General features: G+C 46.5%; 1 protein-coding gene across 7 annotated transcripts in view; it reads right to left on the bottom strand.

The window, feature by feature from the left end:
• Window positions 1-19,684, bottom strand: part of Vinc (vinculin) — a 78,153-nt gene that overhangs the window by 33,328 nt on the left and 25,141 nt on the right. For all 7 annotated transcript variants that reach the window (XM_077693196.1, XM_077693198.1, XM_077693199.1 and 4 more), the window contains 8 exons: window positions 16,807-17,025; window positions 15,106-15,298; window positions 11,733-11,878; window positions 8,341-8,433; window positions 7,064-7,133; window positions 6,299-6,447; window positions 4,859-4,924; window positions 2,963-3,074 (listed from right to left, as the gene is read on the bottom strand). In XM_077693196.1, the coding sequence (XP_077549322.1) occupies window positions 2,963-3,074; window positions 4,859-4,924; window positions 6,299-6,447; window positions 7,064-7,133; window positions 8,341-8,433; window positions 11,733-11,878; window positions 15,106-15,298; window positions 16,807-17,025 (1,048 nt within the window). The remainder of the gene's footprint in view (window positions 1-2,962; window positions 3,075-4,858; window positions 4,925-6,298; window positions 6,448-7,063; window positions 7,134-8,340; window positions 8,434-11,732; window positions 11,879-15,105; window positions 15,299-16,806; window positions 17,026-19,684) is intronic.

Genomic DNA, 19,684 nt, shown 5'->3' with positions numbered 1-19,684 from the left:
CCACTGTCGTTCGGCCAGTTTCGCATGGCGCACTACTAGGCAGCGTTCGCACAGCTCGCAGTCATGCCTTCGTTGGAGGGGCAGCAGTCAGTCTAATCAGTTGCTGAGAGTTCGCTCTCCGCCATTTCGAGAAGCTTTTCATCGCTTTGTTCGGTGCAGGGCTCGTGTCGCTTTGCCATGGGGCGGTATGCCAGTCATACAGCCACTTTCAAGATGACAGCTATCAAATACGCTATAGAGGACGGCAACCGCGCCGCAAGCAGGCACTTCGGCGTCAACGAGTTTAACGTTGCGCTACTGTAGACGGCAGCCCGAGGAACTGAAGGCGACCAACAAGAAGCGCAAAGTTAAAGAAGCGGCTGGCAAGATAAGGAGACCGTCGATGGAGCCGCTGTGCAGCTGGACATCTGAAGCGTGGGGAATGATCGCTGCAGACGTCATCACCAAGAGCTTCAAGAAGACAGGCGTATCGAATGCCCTGGATGCGAATGAAGACCACTTGGGATGGGATGGAGACGAGGCCTCTTAAGCAGACGTGGAATCCAGAGGTGACGACGAGTCAAAGACCAGCGATGTTAGCAGCAATGACTCTGAACATTAAAACTGTTCCCACTCAGGTTCCCCCCTACCAAACGTGGGATGGTAAACTAGGGCGGTGGCTGGCCGCAATGAATAAAGTTTTGTGCTCCGTGCCTATGTCGGCCTTGTACCTTTATTACGAAGGGAAGTCCTGCTCACAAATGTCTTGGTTATGTAAAATACCTATTCAAACCTTTACTCAGCTCATTTTTAGCGCTTGAAATTTTTTCCCCGCATAATTATTGCACCCCCTAAATTCACACATATTTTTTCGTAAAAAAAAGTGCGAGGATTACGCGTGTAAATGCGGAAGTACATTTGTCAACAGGCCATTGTCAGTTATACATTTATACAATTATACAGGCAATTATAAATTTCTCAATGTATAATTTAGGGATGGGCGAATATAGATTTTGAGGTTCGAAGCGAATTCGAAGCGAATAGTGATTTGGCCGAATAATTTCGAATCAAATAGTTCGAATAGTGCACATTGCAAATCACAAAGACAAATGAGCAACTTGTGACCTGACTAATGTACACATTTTTTTCTAATAATTAGAACTCACGTAGGCACAGCATTGTGTAAAACTATTACCAGTTCAACATTTATTGCAAAATCTTACACACAGCTTTCCTTTGCTGTATTCACAAGTTTTCATGAAGAAATGCCTGTTGCGCCACATGCTCTAGGTGCAGCAGTTTAAGCGCCGCCTAGAAACTCGCAGAGTTAAGCGCCGCCTAGAAGCTTCGCTAAAAAAAGAAGTATTGTAGCCACTAGTATCCTCGGCCGTAGCCAAGCAAAGCGCAAGTGGCTGGCCGCCATTTTGAATAGGCTCGCTTAGTGCGGCGTACTGCCGCGCTGTGCGAGCCTATTCAAAATGGCGGCATGCCTATTCAAAATGGCGGCCTGTACAAGTCTGCTGGCTTGGTACCGCTATGTTCGGAGCGGTGTCGTTTCAGTGCCGCCTTTTTTTTTTTTAACTTAAGTGTGCTGGCGGCCGAGAGCTTCGTCGAACCTCTAGGCAAGGACTCGGCAGTGCTGGCACTGATAATAGAAATGTCCGCGTCGGTGGGTCTTGAGCAAAGCCTGGGGTAACTCTCGGAAAGCTTGACCGAAAAGCTTGGCTTTTAGCTGCCTATTCAGGAGCATCGAATAATTCGAAAATATCGAATACCTGCATTCGAATCGAAGCGAATAACGAATAGAGAGCTATTCGATCGAATATTCGACAATACCGAATATTCGCCCATCCCTAGTATAATTGCCAACGGGCACTGTTGTCCTCAGGATCAGTAGAGTTAAAATAAAAGTGTATGCGTGTGTGTCTTCTTTAGGGATGACTGCTGTGTTATTAGTAAGTAAATGTTCAGCCAAGTTCAGTTTTTGTTCCCTATGCGTTAGTGCCAGTACACCTGCCCCTCAGCTTCAATAACGCAGGGGTTCTCACACGGCCCTGATTCCGAAGTGGAGCTTTGCAGCTGGTGTATACTACAGTTGAACCCCTTTATAAGAGACACGTACCGGGGAGCAGTTTCTGTCTCTTATATGAGATGTCTCTTATAAGCAGGGAACCATGTTTTCACTTACTAATCAGATCCTAGTTCAATGTTGGCATCGTATGACTAAAATAAGCTCAAAAGAACGCTACAGCATGTTTCAAAAGATTCATTCTAATTTGTGTTTGGCCCCGAAAATTTATGAAACAGTTCTGAATCTTTGTTTGCTTTATGACTGTATTTACACTGTTTTTTACAACCGATTCTACAAGCTTCTTTTCCTTTCCTCGTTTGTGGAAGATGAATCGTAGATGAGTTCACAAGCCTGATAAATAGTCAGAGAGCACAGCTTCTTACGCTGTGTGCTCAGGCTATTCATTACGCTAGCAGGACCCAACATCTGCGATGCTTCTTGATTGGGAGCTACGTAAGTGGGAGAGCCCGCATGTGCGATCGCGCTCCATCCAATGGATGGCAGTGAACTTCAATCACTTCTGTAAGTTGCATTTCCATTGGCAGGGCTTCTCATCGTCATTTCATAGCTGACTGAACCACTTTGTGTTTGCTGAAGTTATAATTAATAGCGACTGCAGGCGTCTGTCGTCCACCAGTGTTTCCACAATGGAAGCAACTGTAATTAGTGACTAGTGGCACTGCATCTGAAGTTAAAATGTCTGTTACAAGTGAGATTATCGATTAAAGTTCAGGGATGTCTTGTCCCTTATAACCAACTGTCTTCTACATCCGATGTCTGTTATAAAAGAGGTCAATTTAATGGGAAAGATAGGGCAGCCAGCCATGTGGGTGAATAGTGTCTCTTATACCCATTTGTCTCTTACATCCATGTCTCTTATAACGAGGTTCAACTGTATATTGAAGAACTCACCGGTGACCTTGACGAAGCTGGCGGTGTCGGTGGCCTCGTCGGCCAGGTTCCGCATGTGCATCATGCTCTCCGAGTACTGCTTGTGCAGGTTCTCAAAGTGCTCGTCCGCCGCCTGGTCCCCGGAACAAGGGTTAGAAAAGAAGAGAAAAGATGAAAATTCCTGGGGCCCACAACCAGAAGACAAAAAGCTGAACGCATCTTTCCGGTAGAAGCACTACAGGGGAAGGGTCAAAACTTAAAAGCTTAAAGGGACCCTGCAACACTCTTCGTGCAGTGCAAGCAAACCTGCACGACGTTTAGATTAGACTTCCAGAAACACCCGAGCCAAATATTACACGTGCGCGTGAAGCGGTAAGTGCGCAAATCGCCATGAAAGACGCGAAAAAACCAACTGCGCTCTCTTCAATTCTCCTCATTATGCACCCCTGGCATGGCCTCTGCGACGTCAATCGGGCCATGGCTGTCCTGGCTGTCCTATTGGCTGTCGCTGGTCAACTTCGCGGCTAAATTCTGGCATTTCCTGTGACGATCAGCCGTCGTCGGCGCTGTGTATGAACCTCTTCTATGTCTGAACCTGTCCGCATGCTTTTGGTGTTTCTTTTGTTTTGAGTGCGCGCGGAGTTTCAGTGACGAACTAAATATTCCACTTTCAACGAGCCCACTCGACAACAAACATTTATTGCTCCAAAAATGCCCTACCAGCCTGAGCGCTTGCTTGCGAGCAGGCCGCCATGCCTGCTTTTGTGTGGCACCACACCGGAAATAGACCCGTCCACGTTGCGGGGAAAAGGACGAAACTCCCCGGCCTGTGGCATATCGAAGGCCGCCGAACAGAACGCCGCACGCCGCCGCCCTCTCCGGGAGAGAGCGCGCAGCTTTCGTCGCGTTGTCCACGGTTGAGTTGAGAGGGAACATTTATGCGCGATTTTTCATCGCGCGTAGTTTCGGTGAGAGTGAACGGATTTTCATAATTCTTGCGGGAGGAGATTGCTGGGGCAATAGACTTCACGCCAAAATACATTCCGAGTAGTCGATGGAAAGTGTTGCAGGGTCCCTTTAAGGGACAAAACTTAAAAGCTTAACTAAAAGTTTAAACGTCAGAAGCCTAAAAACTAACTGCGTTCATTGGTCAATGATATATGTACTGCTTCCTCCCCCCCTTTAATGCCAAACTGGCACTGTGGGTACTGTGATAAAGAAATAAATAAACACAGTGTACCAACACTGAGTTTAAACAATGGGACACTTTGGTCAACTATATTGGCTGAAAAAAAAAAAAAGTGCTTCTGGTTGTCTACTTCGCCACTAAGCTCCCAGAAGCAAATGTAGCTCGGTCTAACAACATACAGGGCTTAGGAGCACAGGAGCAACTCATATTACTCCAAAGTGGTTGAGCTTAAACTAAAAAGTCATGAAGGCCTGGCAACAACCAGGCCCATTACCCAAGGTAGTCAATGGAACATGTTTTTAGTTTGCAGTGACAGTGGAATAGATACAGCCTGGTCACAAAATGACCAGAAGGACACAACAGTAAGAAAACCAAAGCCATCTATCAAAGTTTTCAACGACTGAAAAAGAACTGCAGTGTAGTCACAAACACAGCGTTACACCCTTGCGAGTTGAAATCTACAAAGATGCCAGTGCTTTTGAATAATGCTGGGAACAGTTCTGCACCCTGGGATCCCGTGTATCTACTGCTTTTATCTTGGATGCCACATGCTATCCCTTATTTAGCTTCCCAACTTTCCGGAAGAGCAGCCCGTCAAATCAGAAACGTTGAGGCCCCCCGACATTTCACACATTTCAATGCTTTGGGACGACCACCGGAGATAACTTGACCACCTTAAAGTCGAATCAGGTCTCTAAGCATGCAATCAAGATGCTGCCCCAGTATACCTTGTTGTCGGGGTAGGTCATCCGGATGCGACCGGCGTTCACCAGCTGCGGTGTCAAGCTTTCCACCTGGGACACAAGAAAAGAAGCGAAGAAAAATAAATAAATAAAGACCTTGTTATAAGTACTAACAGCCTTAAAATGATGGAAGCAATGATGGATTTAGTAGCGACAAAAAATATGTTTATCGGAGCGAGCGACACTAGTACTTCATCTAGCATTTCATCAGCTAGCACGTTATCTAGATGCAAGAGTATGTAGCTAAAATACGCTTTCGCCAAACATAGCCACAGCAGTGCATCGAAGACTGGCAAGAAGCCACTACCACAGGACTTGCTAGCATGATAAATGCAACTGCTAATTTCAGCACTAAGCACCAGGCAGACAAAAAAGATTGCTCAGGACGCTTAAGTCTGCTCGTGCGCTTTGAATGTGAAAGTGTTATGGATTACCCGGGTGCTACTTATTAAAGCTTCTTCTTTACTGCTATATAGCATGTGTGTCATGCCTGCGCCCATGAAGCTACCATATACAGATCCACAGCTTTCAGTATGGAGTTCCAAATGTTCTGTGGTATAGTAAGCAAAGAGGACAAAGAAGGGAAAGCAAAGAAACAGACACAAACACAATGTAGCCTATTTGTGAATCGCGCCACAGAGCCACAAGCAAAGGTGTGCGCTCATTTTATTCTGCCTACAGTTGAGCTTAGCTAGGTGGTAGTTTGGTGGATTTTTTCCCCCCTTTGGATACATACAACACCGGCATGTAGGGCCTTTGCCTTAAGATGACTGAAAGATGAATGACCACCGACCATAAAAATACGGATTTGGGTACGATCTTTGGTGCCCAGTACTGGGGTTTCGCGGCAGTGAAGGCGAAAATGGCGGTATGTGCATAGCCAAGCGAGTAAACGAGCCAGCAAAGGCAGAAAAAGAAAACGGAGAAAAACTGTCTGGAGAAAGTGTGAGGGGGAGTGCGGCACGCGCTGCTCAGGCCTCATCTCCCAGCGGGTCCCCACCGCTTAGTATTTCTCACTGTCTCCCCCTCACACTTTTGCCATGCATCACGCTGAAGAGCGCCCTCCCCCTCGCACTTTTGCCAGGCGCTCATTCAAACCACGTGACATCTGCATGGGAGGTTCAAACATGATTTGCAACAACATGCTCGGCAGCAGCAAAGCGCTGCAAGATGACGCCAGAGTAGTGCGCGCCGCCGTGCGTTTGCTGATCATGTGATCACTTCCCAAGATGCAGCAGATATGCGCTATGACCGAGAAGACTGCAGTTCTTGCTGTGCACAAATTTCTCAGTAGAAAGTATAGTAATCGTCACTGCATTTTTTTCCTTTTGTTTCTTCTACTAGCCAGTACGTTCGAGACATCATGAAACCAGTGCGGTTTGACAGGATTGACTTCTTCAAAAAACATGGAGCGTTTGAACCTACCTGGGCGGCTGACGACAAGAGTGCCTCGGCGAGCTTCTTGTTGGACGCTCCCCCGAGAGCGACGTTGCGTGCAGTCCTAGCAGCCTTCTGCGAGAACTCGGTCAGGTTGCGCGCCTTGTCCTGGAAGTTGGCTTCACGATTGGGCGTGCCTGTTATGTGGGAAAGAATTCGCCCAACCTTCACTGCCGCTGCATTAAAACAAGGAGAACGAAGCCAGCACTGTTGAAAAATAGCGAGTGAGCTGCCTTTGAGGTTGCTGTCATCACTGATCTCACCGCTCACAATTGGCAACACCCTTCCATCACAGTGTACAGAGTAGTTCACATAGCGTTCAAAAGGGCACTCTGCCCCCGTGCAACATCATCATCATTCAGAATGAACAGACAACTCTTGCAGTACCCTACTCGCAGTGGAAGGCAGAATGAAAGTTTTTTTTTCACTGCTTGCCTTCGACGTGGGAGATCTGTCGCAAAAGGTTGCAACTGTTTTAACCTTCTTCAGTGAAGTTAGTAGCGCCACTTTGATCACGATCTTTCCTGACCATCATCAACAAAAAAAAATTACAAAAAGACTCCGACCGCTTGTATGACTAAGCTTATAATCAGGCATCAAAAAGAACATGCCTGTGTTTGGTTAGTCCGAGGTATCTATTTCATTTTCTTGACTGAGCTTGAAATGATGTTAGTTTTTCTACGCCATGATTTGTATTCTGTTTATCCTGCCTGAGCGGACGATGCATTTGCAAGAATACAGATCAGACCTCACCTTCTGGAGCATGGACGGCCTCGGTGAACAGCTTCAGTGGGGTGGTGATGTCAATGAAGTCTTCGACCACCTGACAAACGAATCAGTCAATCAACCAATCAGTCAAACAATTTTACTCAACTTTCAGCATCGCAGCTTTTCAGTGCTAGATAGCAACATTCACTCCTAAGAGGCATCTCCTCTCCTCCCCCATGCCCTGTTCATTTAGGGGCAAAGCCCCTTAGAGGCTCGGGCTGTCGGAGTCTCCTGTCATCTCATGTAGTCATGGCATTAAAACACCAGGACACTCGCACTAGAATGTAGTGCGTACTATAAGAACACACCAGAACACACATTTTTCCACCACCTCGTCGTAGAAAGTTTCATCTTTGTGGGCAAAAACACGTACTAAAAAAAACACAGCAAGACACTCACTTTTCAAAGCCTCGCGCTACAACGTTTCGTCTTTGTGGGCAAAAATGCGTACAAAAAAAAACACACCAAGACACTCACTTTTCAAAGCCTTGCGCTAGAACATAACGCATACTAAAAGAACAAAACGGGACGCTCGTTTTCCACAATCTTGTGCTAGAATGTTTCATCTTTGTGAGCAAAAACGCGTACTAAAAAAACACACCCAGACACTAGAACGCTTCGTGCTTCAAAGACACGAGACTTTTACAGCAAAGCTGCATACCTGTACCCTGCAACAGTTTCAACCCCGTATGCAAAAACGCTAAGGCGCCAAAGCTCAAGACGCCGAGCGCTCAGCATCGAAGTCGCATTATGGATGATGTGGCATCTGTGAACATTGGGTCCTCCCCCCCCCATGTGTTCCAAGGTAAATATTATGTTTGCAGGTTGTCTTTGAAGGCTAGGCAGCATCTAGGCCCACTAGCCGAGCGTAAGCGACAAGCCCGCCCAGACAACTAGAAACATTTCATACCCTCCGCCTCGAAATTCCGTCTCGAAATTGGTTTCAAACGCCGGGTTTTCTCCCGTAAAGCATTGCTGCTGCGTGTGACACGAAGACAACTTACGGCCAGTCTGTCTCTCATTTAATTGCTTAAATCCGATTCAATGCAAGAGAGGGCGCCACCGCCTCAGCAAGCACGCGATTGCTCCTTTTACCGGCGCTTCTTCGGTGTCCAATCAGCATGCGCTGTGTGGCAAGTGAGAGGCTTACAATCTTTACAACCACAAACACCGCTTCTACACACTTGTCACTTGTGATCCACAGATAATTAATGCGGATCAGCAGTCAAGAGGACGTTCAATCAATAACAAGCGCTCATTACCCTGTTGACGAGGGCTTTCTGGATCTTGTGCTTCAGTTCGAGCAGCTTGGAAGAGATCAGTCGCGCTGTCTGTTGAGCCTCAGGGGAGTTGCCCTGCAACAGTGTCAAGACGCCAAGATCATCAAGTCAAAATATGAGGGTCCACAGAGTACACCATTACTCAGCAGAATTGTTTCAGACTGACAAACAGGTCAATAATGTTTGAAATTTTCAAAGCCAAGTAAACTAGAATGAATTTTGACTCCAGTTCACAATCGCGCCTTTTCCAATGGTTGTGTGCTTATACATCGCTGCATTTTTTTTTTTATGTATTAACCCATCAGCGTATAACGTTACACCGTGGAAGCAATAATTATATAGCACATCATTAAAATCAGATAGGATGATGATGATGATCCTCTTTAAACACCCTATGTTCGTTCAATTCACTTTTCAACCATTTTTCTACTGCTGGTTCTGGTCCTGTCCTCTGGGCATGGCAAAACACTGCCACTCACATCTTTTCGAAGCATACAGCCATTTGCAGGAAACGCCTCGTGTGGTTTGCGCTTAACAGGCGAATTTCAACACAACACAGTAAATCATGAATATTGTGAGCATTCAGGATAATAATTGGTTATAGATTACGGGGTTGAATTCGCAGAAGCTGCACCTGGGTCTACGAGGCCCCTTCGGAGTCCTTCAGACCACCTGGGGATCTTGAACGTGTGCCGAAATCTCGACACACAAGGGTGTATTCGCTTTTTACCTCCATCAGAAAAGCAGCCACTGCGGTGGGATCCTTAGGCTCAGCAGCACGTCATAGCCACTGTGGTGGGTGCAAGCAGGAAACGCCTCATGGAGTTCATGCTTGACATCAACCGCAAATTTCAATGCAACGCAGTAAATCACGCATGTTTCTGACTTTGTTACACTGAGGTTCTACAGTCAATCCCGACTATATATCGAACCCGTTTACATTGAACTATCCTTTATATCAAACTATTTCTGGACACGGTACATTTACAATAAGAATATACGTACAGCAAAAATTACTCCCACCTCCCCTCGCGGGAACCCCTGTGTAGATGCGATGCATAGGGGGTTCCGTTGTTGTTTCCGTTAGGTTGATTCTCCCATCGCGTGAAACGTGCCGTGAACCCCCTGCCGCGGCTATGATGCAACGTGGCGCGGCTATGACGCAACACAATCCAACACAATCCACTTTATTCCAATCCAATCCAAATCCAATCCAATCCAATGACCTTCACGAGAGAGTGTTCGCTATCGGACAGGAGAGGGGTGTGGACAGACAACAACAACGCCGTATGGAGGGACAAGGCGAGTGAATGAGATGCAGTCGCATCTAAAAGTACGCTTACATTGAACAAAAATACCAGCAACGACCTATATATCGAACACCAAATGCCGCAGAAGTGCCCCCCCACAAGCTGGCTTTGCCTCGGGGCGGAGGAGAAGTTCTGCCGGCACGCCCCTCAAAGTGGTTTAGCCCGGTTGCTCATGGGCAGCGGGCGACTCTTTCTTCTCCCTCACCTCACACTCCCCATCATGGCCACACCATCGCATCGATTAGGGCGAGCCGTCGACCCCCCCCTCTTACAAAAAATGATCCCTGCCCACCTGCCATGCTTGTTTAGGGGCGAAGCACGTTAGGAGCTCGCTTTGTCCATGGCTTGTCCATTTGCGTCCGTGTACATAGTGTTGCGCATGCACGAGGAGCATTGCATTGCATTACATTGCATTGCTTTGCATTGGATTGGATTGGATTTGAATTGTATATACTGTAGACACGCATTGTCACTCATTTACATGCGCGAGTGGGCAATGCCACGGGTGATTTACGATAAGAACGATTCCCAGTGCTTTGTCATGATTTTCTTTATTCTTTGTGTTTGCGTCGTTCCCGCTTTGTGGGCTTTTTCAGAAGTGTAGCTGCGGTGGCTAGTGCTAGTGTCACCAAATAAAGGCATATTTAGTGGCTCTAGCTAGCTAAAAGTGGCCAAATTTGGCTTTTGCCGTGAGGCTGCCAATCGTAGATCGAGTCGAACTTGGTGAGAAGTCGGACGTTCTGTCAGGAACAACATTCCTGAGAACACCTTGTCAAAATAGGTTCTGGGCAGAGGTTAGTAAAGAAACCACCTGAAATTGCTTCAAATCTTCCGGCTTGTGCATGCTGGTGATAACTGAAAATCCTGAGGAGTGCAATTATAAGCCACTGCCGGCGTTGCCGAAGAGTGGAGCGAGTTGCCGGAATTTCCGGACGCTGTTGCCAGATCAACGGTTGGCGAGTTTGTGAGTGGGGATGATGGCGTCACGACCACGGGAGAATTTGGAAGACTACATTGCCAACATCGTACCGAGCACAAGTGAAAGCAGGCGCAACGAAGAAAACAAAGACGATCCTCTGCCCACAACCTCCAAAGTGATTGGTGCAACGCACTAGTCTGGCACTTCTTCGAAAATATGAAAGTTTGCCACCTCAGCTGCTGCAATCCTTTAGACAATGTAGAGAAAAGTGGGTGCTGTCTCGGGTACCAAGGTTGTTCAACCAAAAGATGCAGGACTATGTCGTGCGAAAGTAAGGCAGTTTCATCAATAAAGTGTTTTTACAAATGCTGTGCGCTCTTATGACGTCCAATTCCTTAGCTTGCTTATATCGAATTATCCCCTATATCGAACTGATGGGTGTTTTTTTGAGTTCAATATAACCGGGCTTGACTGTACTGTTTTCGCACTAGCCTCTCCCCCAGTACCTTGCCAGCGTTTGCCAATGGATATAGGCTAATCATAAATGCTCACTGCCAATGCTTGTGGGAGCGACTTCTCCCCACCATACCCCTTCACGAGAGAGGGGGACGAGACGCTCAGGCTTTTCCTAAAGATCCACTAATAGATTTTTAATTATTTTTTCCAACACTTGCGCCCTCACAAACCAAAACACAAGCGTCACCTCCTATGCACTCATCAAACTAGAACCGTGTGTGAAGAAAAAGGGAAAAGACGGCGTGCCAAGGGGGGAATGATCACCATCATGAGCTACTGGAGAAAGAACAGATTATTAAAAAGCATCCTTAGCAGAGCCATGGCCTTGGGTCTTGTTTTTATTTATTTTAAAAACTTTTATTCAGTATCAATCCCGAAGGGGGGGGCCCAAGTGCATGTGCCGTCTGATACCTCACCAGGCTTTCGCAACGTTTGCATTTACGTTCAAATTGACCTGGGCAGAGTTTACTAAGTAGCAGCCAATTTGGGTAGGTTCCAACCTGTAACTTGTGCCAGACTGCCTCTTCCTTTTTGCCGAGTTTGCAATCCACGTCTGGGTATTCCTTTTTTGCTGATACACAGTATTGTGTTAATTCTAAAATTGACACAGAAACGTGGACGGCGCGTACCTGCCCCCGTCGGCAGAGGTCCTTGAGCTTGCGAGTGAGCGAGTCGATCTCGTTGCACAGCTGCACGATCTCTGCCCGCTGCGGCATCGGGCAGCTCTCGGCCGTGCGGCGCCCTTCCTCCACCGTCAACTGGATGGCGTGCTCCCCTGCAAAGCACGGAAACAACCCGCAGAGATCAGAGGCGCCAAAGATGACACTGGACGAGGCTTTGTGTTCACTCGTCGCACCAAGGCTGAGCGCAGCTCCAAACTATTGAGCAGCATCTGGACTTATACGAGCAATCGGTGCCTATGCAAGGGGCTGCAACACATAAATGAGCTACCCCCCCCCAATTTTTTTTTCTCAGGCAAATGGCTTTTCTTTTCATGCTCAAACTCTATGCAAAGGTCACACTTTGTGGTCCATTTTCAACGGCACACAAATATTTGAAACGTTTTAATACTGAAGCGAATAATGCACTACTCGGTCCGGCTCTGAATCGAATAGCGCTATTCAAACACGTTGAAAAGCTGTAAAGTGTGTATTTCGAAGTTCAAAAACGCGAAGGAATGGTTGTTTCGACAAACTGGGGTACAAAATAAAACCATGCCACATTCAAAACAAGAAATTTCCCACTAAGAATGCCCAAAAGAAGATATTTTTCTGACAGGTTTCACCTTGGTGGGCAGTGGGTGTATCGTACTTTGAGTGCCTCTGATCAACTGCTTCCAACAGACTCCAGCTTGCTCCGCTAGCGGCGGCAGGCTATCCCGCAACGCAACAGTGATGTGCGGGTAAAAAGGCAAGGTGAAGGTGATCAGCTGCTTGGCATTGGGCCAACTTCACTGTACCGAGATCCTGATATCGTGACCACACTCGAGCTGTCCCGGTCAACGCACTCTAGATAAGAAAGCCCAGCTCTGTACTGACACAGTCCCCAACTCCGCGGTTTTCTAATCGAATGATGTGTAAAGTTTCTTTCTTTTTTTCCCACCGCGTAATGCTTGCTTTTTGTCTAAACAGAACATAGGAAAAAGGATAAACTTATCTCTGAACTCCTAGGCAGTGAGATAAAGCTCTCTTGATAAGCAGGCACTGCCAATGCAGCACTCAAGAAGCCAGTTCACCCATCGTGCATGTTTCTTATCATCCACTTGCCCCAATTTAGGAATCAACTCTTTCTGATATGTTTATATCAGGCATAAAATTTCTTCCACGGAACACATATTTAGTATTCTTGTGTTTTCAGTGCGAGTGTGTTTTGGAAGAAAAAAAGAAACTGGCGCAGCTAGCACTAGTGGTTCAGGGCTGCAGAAGCAGCAGAGCCGGCGGCCGCTCTCCCTATGTCAAAGGCCCAGCTGTTGCACCTTACGTTTATTGCCGAACTTGTCGCTGAAAGTTCTTCATGACTGGCAGGTTCGGATCGTTTCATCCGCCGCATTTCAGATCTCTCCCAAAGTGGAACGTGTTACCGCTAGAACTTGCGGTAACCAGCTTCATCAACTCGGCGTCTAAAGCGCGAACTGGGCGTCGGTGCTTCCCACTTCAGGTGCGAACTCACGTGAACTGGCAAGGAGAACAGCACGATAGATCACACCACTAATGCTGGGCAGAGTGTTCTGAAAGGTTGAGCGGCGGCGGCGCACACGATGACGTCATAGGTAGGTCAGGCTTGGCTCCGTCTATGCGGCTGGGTGAAGGTCGGGCAGGGTAGGGGAGTGGGAATACTCGAACATTCGAATACAAATCAAACAGTATTGCCGCAAATAATTCGATTCGCGAATCAAATATCTACTATTCAATTTTTCAAATAGTTGAGTGGAGTTTCCGAATGTTCCCTGGCTTTGCGAAAGCAAGAGACGTCGACACACGCTAACGCACTGCTGCTACACCGTCTGCTCGGCAAGTTTTATCCTACTTGCACTTTCAACGAGCGTGCCTTGCGGTGGCTGTACATTTTATCTGGCTGCACAAAGTAATCTGCGATTGCGTCGATACGATCTTTTTTTCGAGCCGTCGCCGTCGACTCTGGCCACCATTTTGAATTCTGTGACCGGATGCTTACATGTTAGGGCAGCTTCGGTAAAGTCCACTGCCGTTTTGACAGCGCTTCCTTTAATTTGAAATCAAAAGCGGTTCTGGCTGTTTCTAATGCAGTTTGTGTATGGTTACTGCGTGTTTACTTGTTATTTAGACCACAGTGGATAGTGCGGGCTTGTCTACAGAGACTGTAGCGCGAGCTTTCCTACCGCTACGCACTGTTCACGCTGCACGCCGCCCATATGCTTCCGAAGAGGTGCCTTATCGTGGTCTATAATTGTGGTTGTGCTATGTTTTCGCATCCTATTGTTCATGCCTCCAAAGTGCTCGCTTCTAACGAGGCGCGCTGTGTCGTCGTCGCCTATGATTGCAGTACAGCAACTCCAGTGCAAGTTTTCTTTTCTTTTTTTATGCGTATCGTGTCCACTCCAGATTCCTGGAGTACCGCCGACGCGAGTTGAAAGTGTGTTCTCCGGGTTTGAAAAAGAACGTCATGTCTCCCGAACATGCGAAGTAGCATGTGCTGTTGCACAAAAAAGCTATGAAAAATCAATGCCTGCAAAAAAAAAAAAAAGATACTCGATATTCGATTCGATATTCGGCTTTTTTTTCCAAATTAGATTCGGTATTCGAGTTGAAAGTTACTATTCAGCATTCGCACACTCCTAGTGCCGAGTGGCACACAATGGAAAAGTTCAGCGAATCGTAATTTCTCCTGTCCGTAGTTAAAAATACCAACAAAATGCCTAGTGCGCACGTGAAAGCGTGCCTTGCGGCGACTGCCTGGCAGTTTACAAAAAAAAAAAAAAAAAATGCCGAGCGCTGGTGATGAGCCCAGCGCTCGTCACGAGCCCAGTGACGAGCCCAGCGTCCCCGGCGCACATTTGTCAAGCCAACAAAACCCACTTACAGAAGTTAGCCAAAATTCGCCAAAAGAAAAAAGAAACTCCATCGTTCATCATAATCGTGGCAACACTTGCTCTGAACGAGAAAGACACGTCACAGCGTTTGCCCCTCCAAGGTGGTGTCCAGTGATTATCACTTCCAAATAAATGAAGGCAGCTCACATTACAGCAATACTGATGGAGTAAAGGTCGTTGCGGCAGCGCGAAGAAGCTAATCGGCTGCAATCGTGGACTTAAACCGTCGTGATGGTCATGAGGGTTGCGTACAGCTTCGCTACCTTAGAGTCTTACGCGTTAGTGTGAGCTTCCTTCATTTTTTTCTTGGGTTTCTTTCTTTTTTTTTTTTTTTGCGAATGCCAACGGACCAAGGTTAAGCTTAAACAGCCCTGCTGTTAAAATTTAGGTATCGTTTGTCCAGGGAAAGGTGCTCGCAGTCGATGCGGACCCACCGAGTCCGCGGTCCGAGACGCCGGGGTTGACGAGCCACTTCAGCGCCTGCTCCACGCGACCTCCGACGGTGTGTGCCAGCTGCTGGATGCCGCTGCGTTCCACGTTGGTGATGGCCTGGCTCACCAGGTTGTTCAGCTCGCGCAGCTTCAGACCCACTCCGCGCGCCAGTGACTGCGCCTGCGGCGACGCGCCCTGCGACAAGGAGCCAACACAGACCAGCACTGCGATGAAGCCCCGCCATCTTGATCATCACGGTGGTAGCGACGCTGTAGGTGTTAGCGCGCTGTTCATCACACTGTGGTGGCACTGCATACTCATGTTTGATCCAAAATTTAGTCCTACGCTCTGAGGCTACACTTCCGCTATGAGGCACACCTTAGTGGAGCACTCAGAATTGAGTTCAACCACCTTGGGGTCCTTAATGTGCACTGAAATACAGTGGAAACTCGATGATACGATTCTGGGTGATACGGATTTCGGGATGGTACAAATTTATAAGAACTCCTGGCGAGATTGCATTGTTTGCAATGGGAAAATTTTTGGCTGTTACGAACGCACTTGCACGGCCAGGCAGATGATACGAGTCGGCGAGGCACCCGACTGCGGAGCGAGCAAGCAACGGCGACGTACGGGCTCTCTCCCCACTCTTTGTCGCTATTTCTCCAGGCAATGGCCGGGCTGTTGTTTTTTGCTCGTGAAAATGAGCCGCACACACCACAGCCCGTGCTTTTCAAAGAGTACACTCTTAGTAATTTTCCCTTGTTCCTGTAACCAATAGCTCAACTTACTGTTGCACGGTAATTTACTGCCATCAAAGCCGGCAGTGCAAAAAAAGAAAAAACAAACAGCCTATGGAAACCATACTGCCCGTACTAATTTTGCACGTTTTGTATGCGTATCACTCACGATCGTGTTTTTTTTTAGCCCAGTTGAACTCTAAAATTAGCTTTTCTGTCGAGGTACAAGAATGAAACTGCGCAGCAGCAGCGGCAACAAAACACGGTGGGTGAACATGGAAACTTTCAACTGCCTTACAATACTGCCGTGTATAGATCGGCTGAACTCCTTCCAGTTCGAGAGGCATTCGAAATTTCGAAGGCCTATTTACTGAAATGTCCTTTCAAACACTCGTGTAGGAGGGCTTAAAGGAGCTATGAAGACAAAATACAAGTTGGGTTTATTAGAAAGACTGCTTAGTCCCGATAACAATGATGCCAATATCATCGCAATCTTCGAAACAAATAATGGAGATATTAAAGAAAACGTGTGAAGCAGTCGCGACCCCCTAGCCACTTTCCCGCAACTTTTCTATGACGTCACGGAACCTTGTTTGTGTGATTGGCGGCCGCCTAACTGACCTGTCGCGACTACACATGACTGGACGTCTGTAATGGGACCTTTAGTTCCATTTGACCGCATCACTTGAATGCTAACGTGCTGTTAGGGCACTGAAAATTATGTCTTATTGTTGGCCCGTATGACGTCATTCTTGCTCATAACACGTCACTGTGGCGAAAAATTTGAAAGTTTTTAAATGCTTCTTTCTTTTTTTTTCGTTAAAGAAACATCTTTTGTGGCTGTAATGGAGCAGAGTGAGATACTGAATCCTAGTTCTTTCAAATTAAACGAAGTTGTATTTTCTCTTCATGGCTCCTTTAAGACGGCTTCCAGCAGCTAGAGAAAGTCCATGCATGGCTCACCTTGCCTTCCTGGCGGAGTTCACACAGGGCGTTGGTCATGGACTCGAGGTCCCCACACAGCTTCCGGATGGCGTCGCCGTCGGCCGGCAGAGACCGGTCGGCCACCCGCTTGGCGTACTCGAGAATGTGGCGCAGCGACTTCTCGCCCACACCGCCGGTCACCGCGGTCGGGTCCTCCAGCCAGTCATGCGCAGACTGGATCTTACCCGATATGGCATTCTGGAATGCAAAGAAGCGTTTGTATGTTCTTCCTTTTGTTCTAACTAGCGATGTGCGAATATTTAAAGTTTTGCAATATTTGATTCGGCTCTGAATTAGAAAGCATTAGGCGAAAACTTTGCATATTTTCAAAGTATGTTTTGGAGCTCAAAAACATGAAGCTACAGTTATTTCAATTGACTAGGTACATATAATTATTCTTTGTTAAAGACGAGAAATACATGCCAGAAAACATGTGAAAAGTATATTCTTCACAACGAATTTGAACTAGTTAAGCGATGGATGTACAGTGGAATCTTGACGATACGATTCTGAGTGATACGAATGTTGATGATAATAAAGAGGCAGCTTGCACGGGCACGGGCATAGCCCACTCCTCGCAGTCGTGGCAGTGACAGGGGGATGAAACTTTGCCATTTTTCTGTCCTGCGAATGCAGCGATCCTAATGTTTGGGGGCTGTACTACATACGAGCGTAAATGAACGTTGCTGTTGCGTTTCATATTTATTACCAGGTCATTTATCAACTCTGGAGTTTATATTATGCAAGTGAACCTGAAAGTTGCAGTTCGAGATTGTGAAAATATTAGCGCCACCCGGAGTGGAAAACGGGAACCTACATTTTTCTACCTCGCACCCCTGTAAAGGGGCGTTTCTTGTCACGCGCACAGGTATGCTACGGTCTACGGTGTTTTATAGGCTGTTTTTACTACTGTAAAGTGTGTTTTATACAAACAGACACATGAATGGATTAGCGCCGTCATCACAAACCGTTCTATAGTGAGTGGTGTTAAAATTCTTCACGCCACGCTGGCATAAAATTCTTTCGGATCCCGGTGGACGAAAGGTACGATCTGCGTGTTATTCGCTTTGTTTTTCTACGCTTGCACGACATAGCAGGATGCAGTCGCAGCATTAGCTTCATAATTCAATTGAGCATACACGTGTATTATTCATTTATTACATTCCGTTTGTCTCCTTTGCGTCTTGAATTGTAGATGACATGCGCGGCAGAGCATTCGGCCATTAATCCAATGACTACCTTAGGTACACACGTTTGTTTATACATGCATTTTTAATTTAATGCGTTTCGATCGCGTGTTCCGCATTTTGGCGCAAGTGAATGCACGGTATGCAGCAAAACGTATTTGTAGCAACATATACAATAACTAATAGAACAGTGTGAGATTATCCGCACTCTTTTTATTACCTTTTGATTGGCTACATCGAAGTTGTTTTCAAAGCATGCGTTTTGTTGTTGTTGTTGTTGTTCAATGTCATGGCTGTTGTTATTATTATTATTACCGTTATTATTATCAGCCTATCTATGTCCACAGCTGGAGGAAGGCATCTCATAGACTTTTGGCTCAGAGGGAGGGTCCATAGGTTCATAGCATGTGTTGTTAGCACTATGTTAATTTAGTGACTGCATAAATTATTTACACATGTGAGTTTAGACAGACACTATCAAAATTTATTGCGTTTCAATTGTGTGCTTTGCGTTTTGGCTTAATGTGAATGCACGGCTTATAGCAGAAGGAATTTGTACCAATAAATATACAAAGCAAAAACTGTATGTGCTTATAATAATTAGCCTAATTATAGTAACTATACAATACTTATAATTTATAATTTACACTCCAATTCCATGCTTGGAGTTCCAGTTTTAAAGTACATTTACATATACTCACAAGAAACGCAGTTACAGCAATAAGCCGATAAATCATTAGACTATGCAGGCTTAACCTGTGCTAGTAATTTATTACAGGTTTTTCAATAAGGTTTTTATTACAGGTTTACTGCAGGGCCTGAGAAATACCAGAAGAATACGCAGTGCACGATAGTATATATGCATGAATCCTGGTGTGGGATGGCTGCTTTTGTCTGCCGATATATATTTTGGATTAAGAGCAAAGGTGGGTCGTTGCCACCGAACATTATGATCGCGCAAATAGAAACGTGTATCCGCGTCTCTTAATAACAACGGTAGATTTTAAATTAAATTTGCCTTCCCAATTGGTGCTGTCACAAGCCGTCACATAGCAAGATCAAATTAAGAAAGATTCACAATATATCAGATAACGTTCATCTATACTCAAAACTATCTATGTGTGGCTGAAATAAGAAATAAAGCTAGTATTCATTCTAACCCAACTACTACACACGTGCATGTTGATGTTCGAGATCTCGCGTTTGGCTCCAGTATGCGAGAAGGCAGGACCTGGCTCATTTACCACCTCGTCAGATCTACAGCAGCTACCGGCTGTGTCCTGTGCCCATTTCACCAGCAGGGACTACTCGGGCCTTGGAGAGACAAGGCACTGGACAAATATGCACCGGCTGGATACCTAGTTATTAGCATGCGGCTATGTGCCCTACACTTCTGCATGTGACTAAAAGCGTAAAATATCCACCTTGTGTTTTTACTGTACGAATGGTACATTTAGGCAATAAAACATTAAAAAACCCTGCCCTTTATTCTTTTGCACAACAGGAAGTGGGTTGCACGCTCGCCATCTGAATATCTTCCACTCGCGCAAGTTTCCTTGCGTATGCATCCCAATAAAATTTGGCACTAAATCGCCCCCCCTCCCTCTCCCCCCCCCCCCCCCAGCCAACGCACAGCTTTTCAGTCCTCATGGTGTAAGAAGTCGCAGTTG

This window comes from Haemaphysalis longicornis, unplaced genomic scaffold (genome assembly GCF_048455015.1).
Source record: "Haemaphysalis longicornis isolate Haplotype H1 unplaced genomic scaffold, Haemaphysalis longicornis Haplotype H1 scaffold_12, whole genome shotgun sequence".
Taxonomy (NCBI): Eukaryota; Metazoa; Arthropoda; class Arachnida; order Ixodida; family Ixodidae; genus Haemaphysalis; species Haemaphysalis longicornis.
The sequence above is the reverse complement of the archived record's forward strand: the minus strand, read 5'-3'. Positions and strand labels throughout refer to the sequence as shown.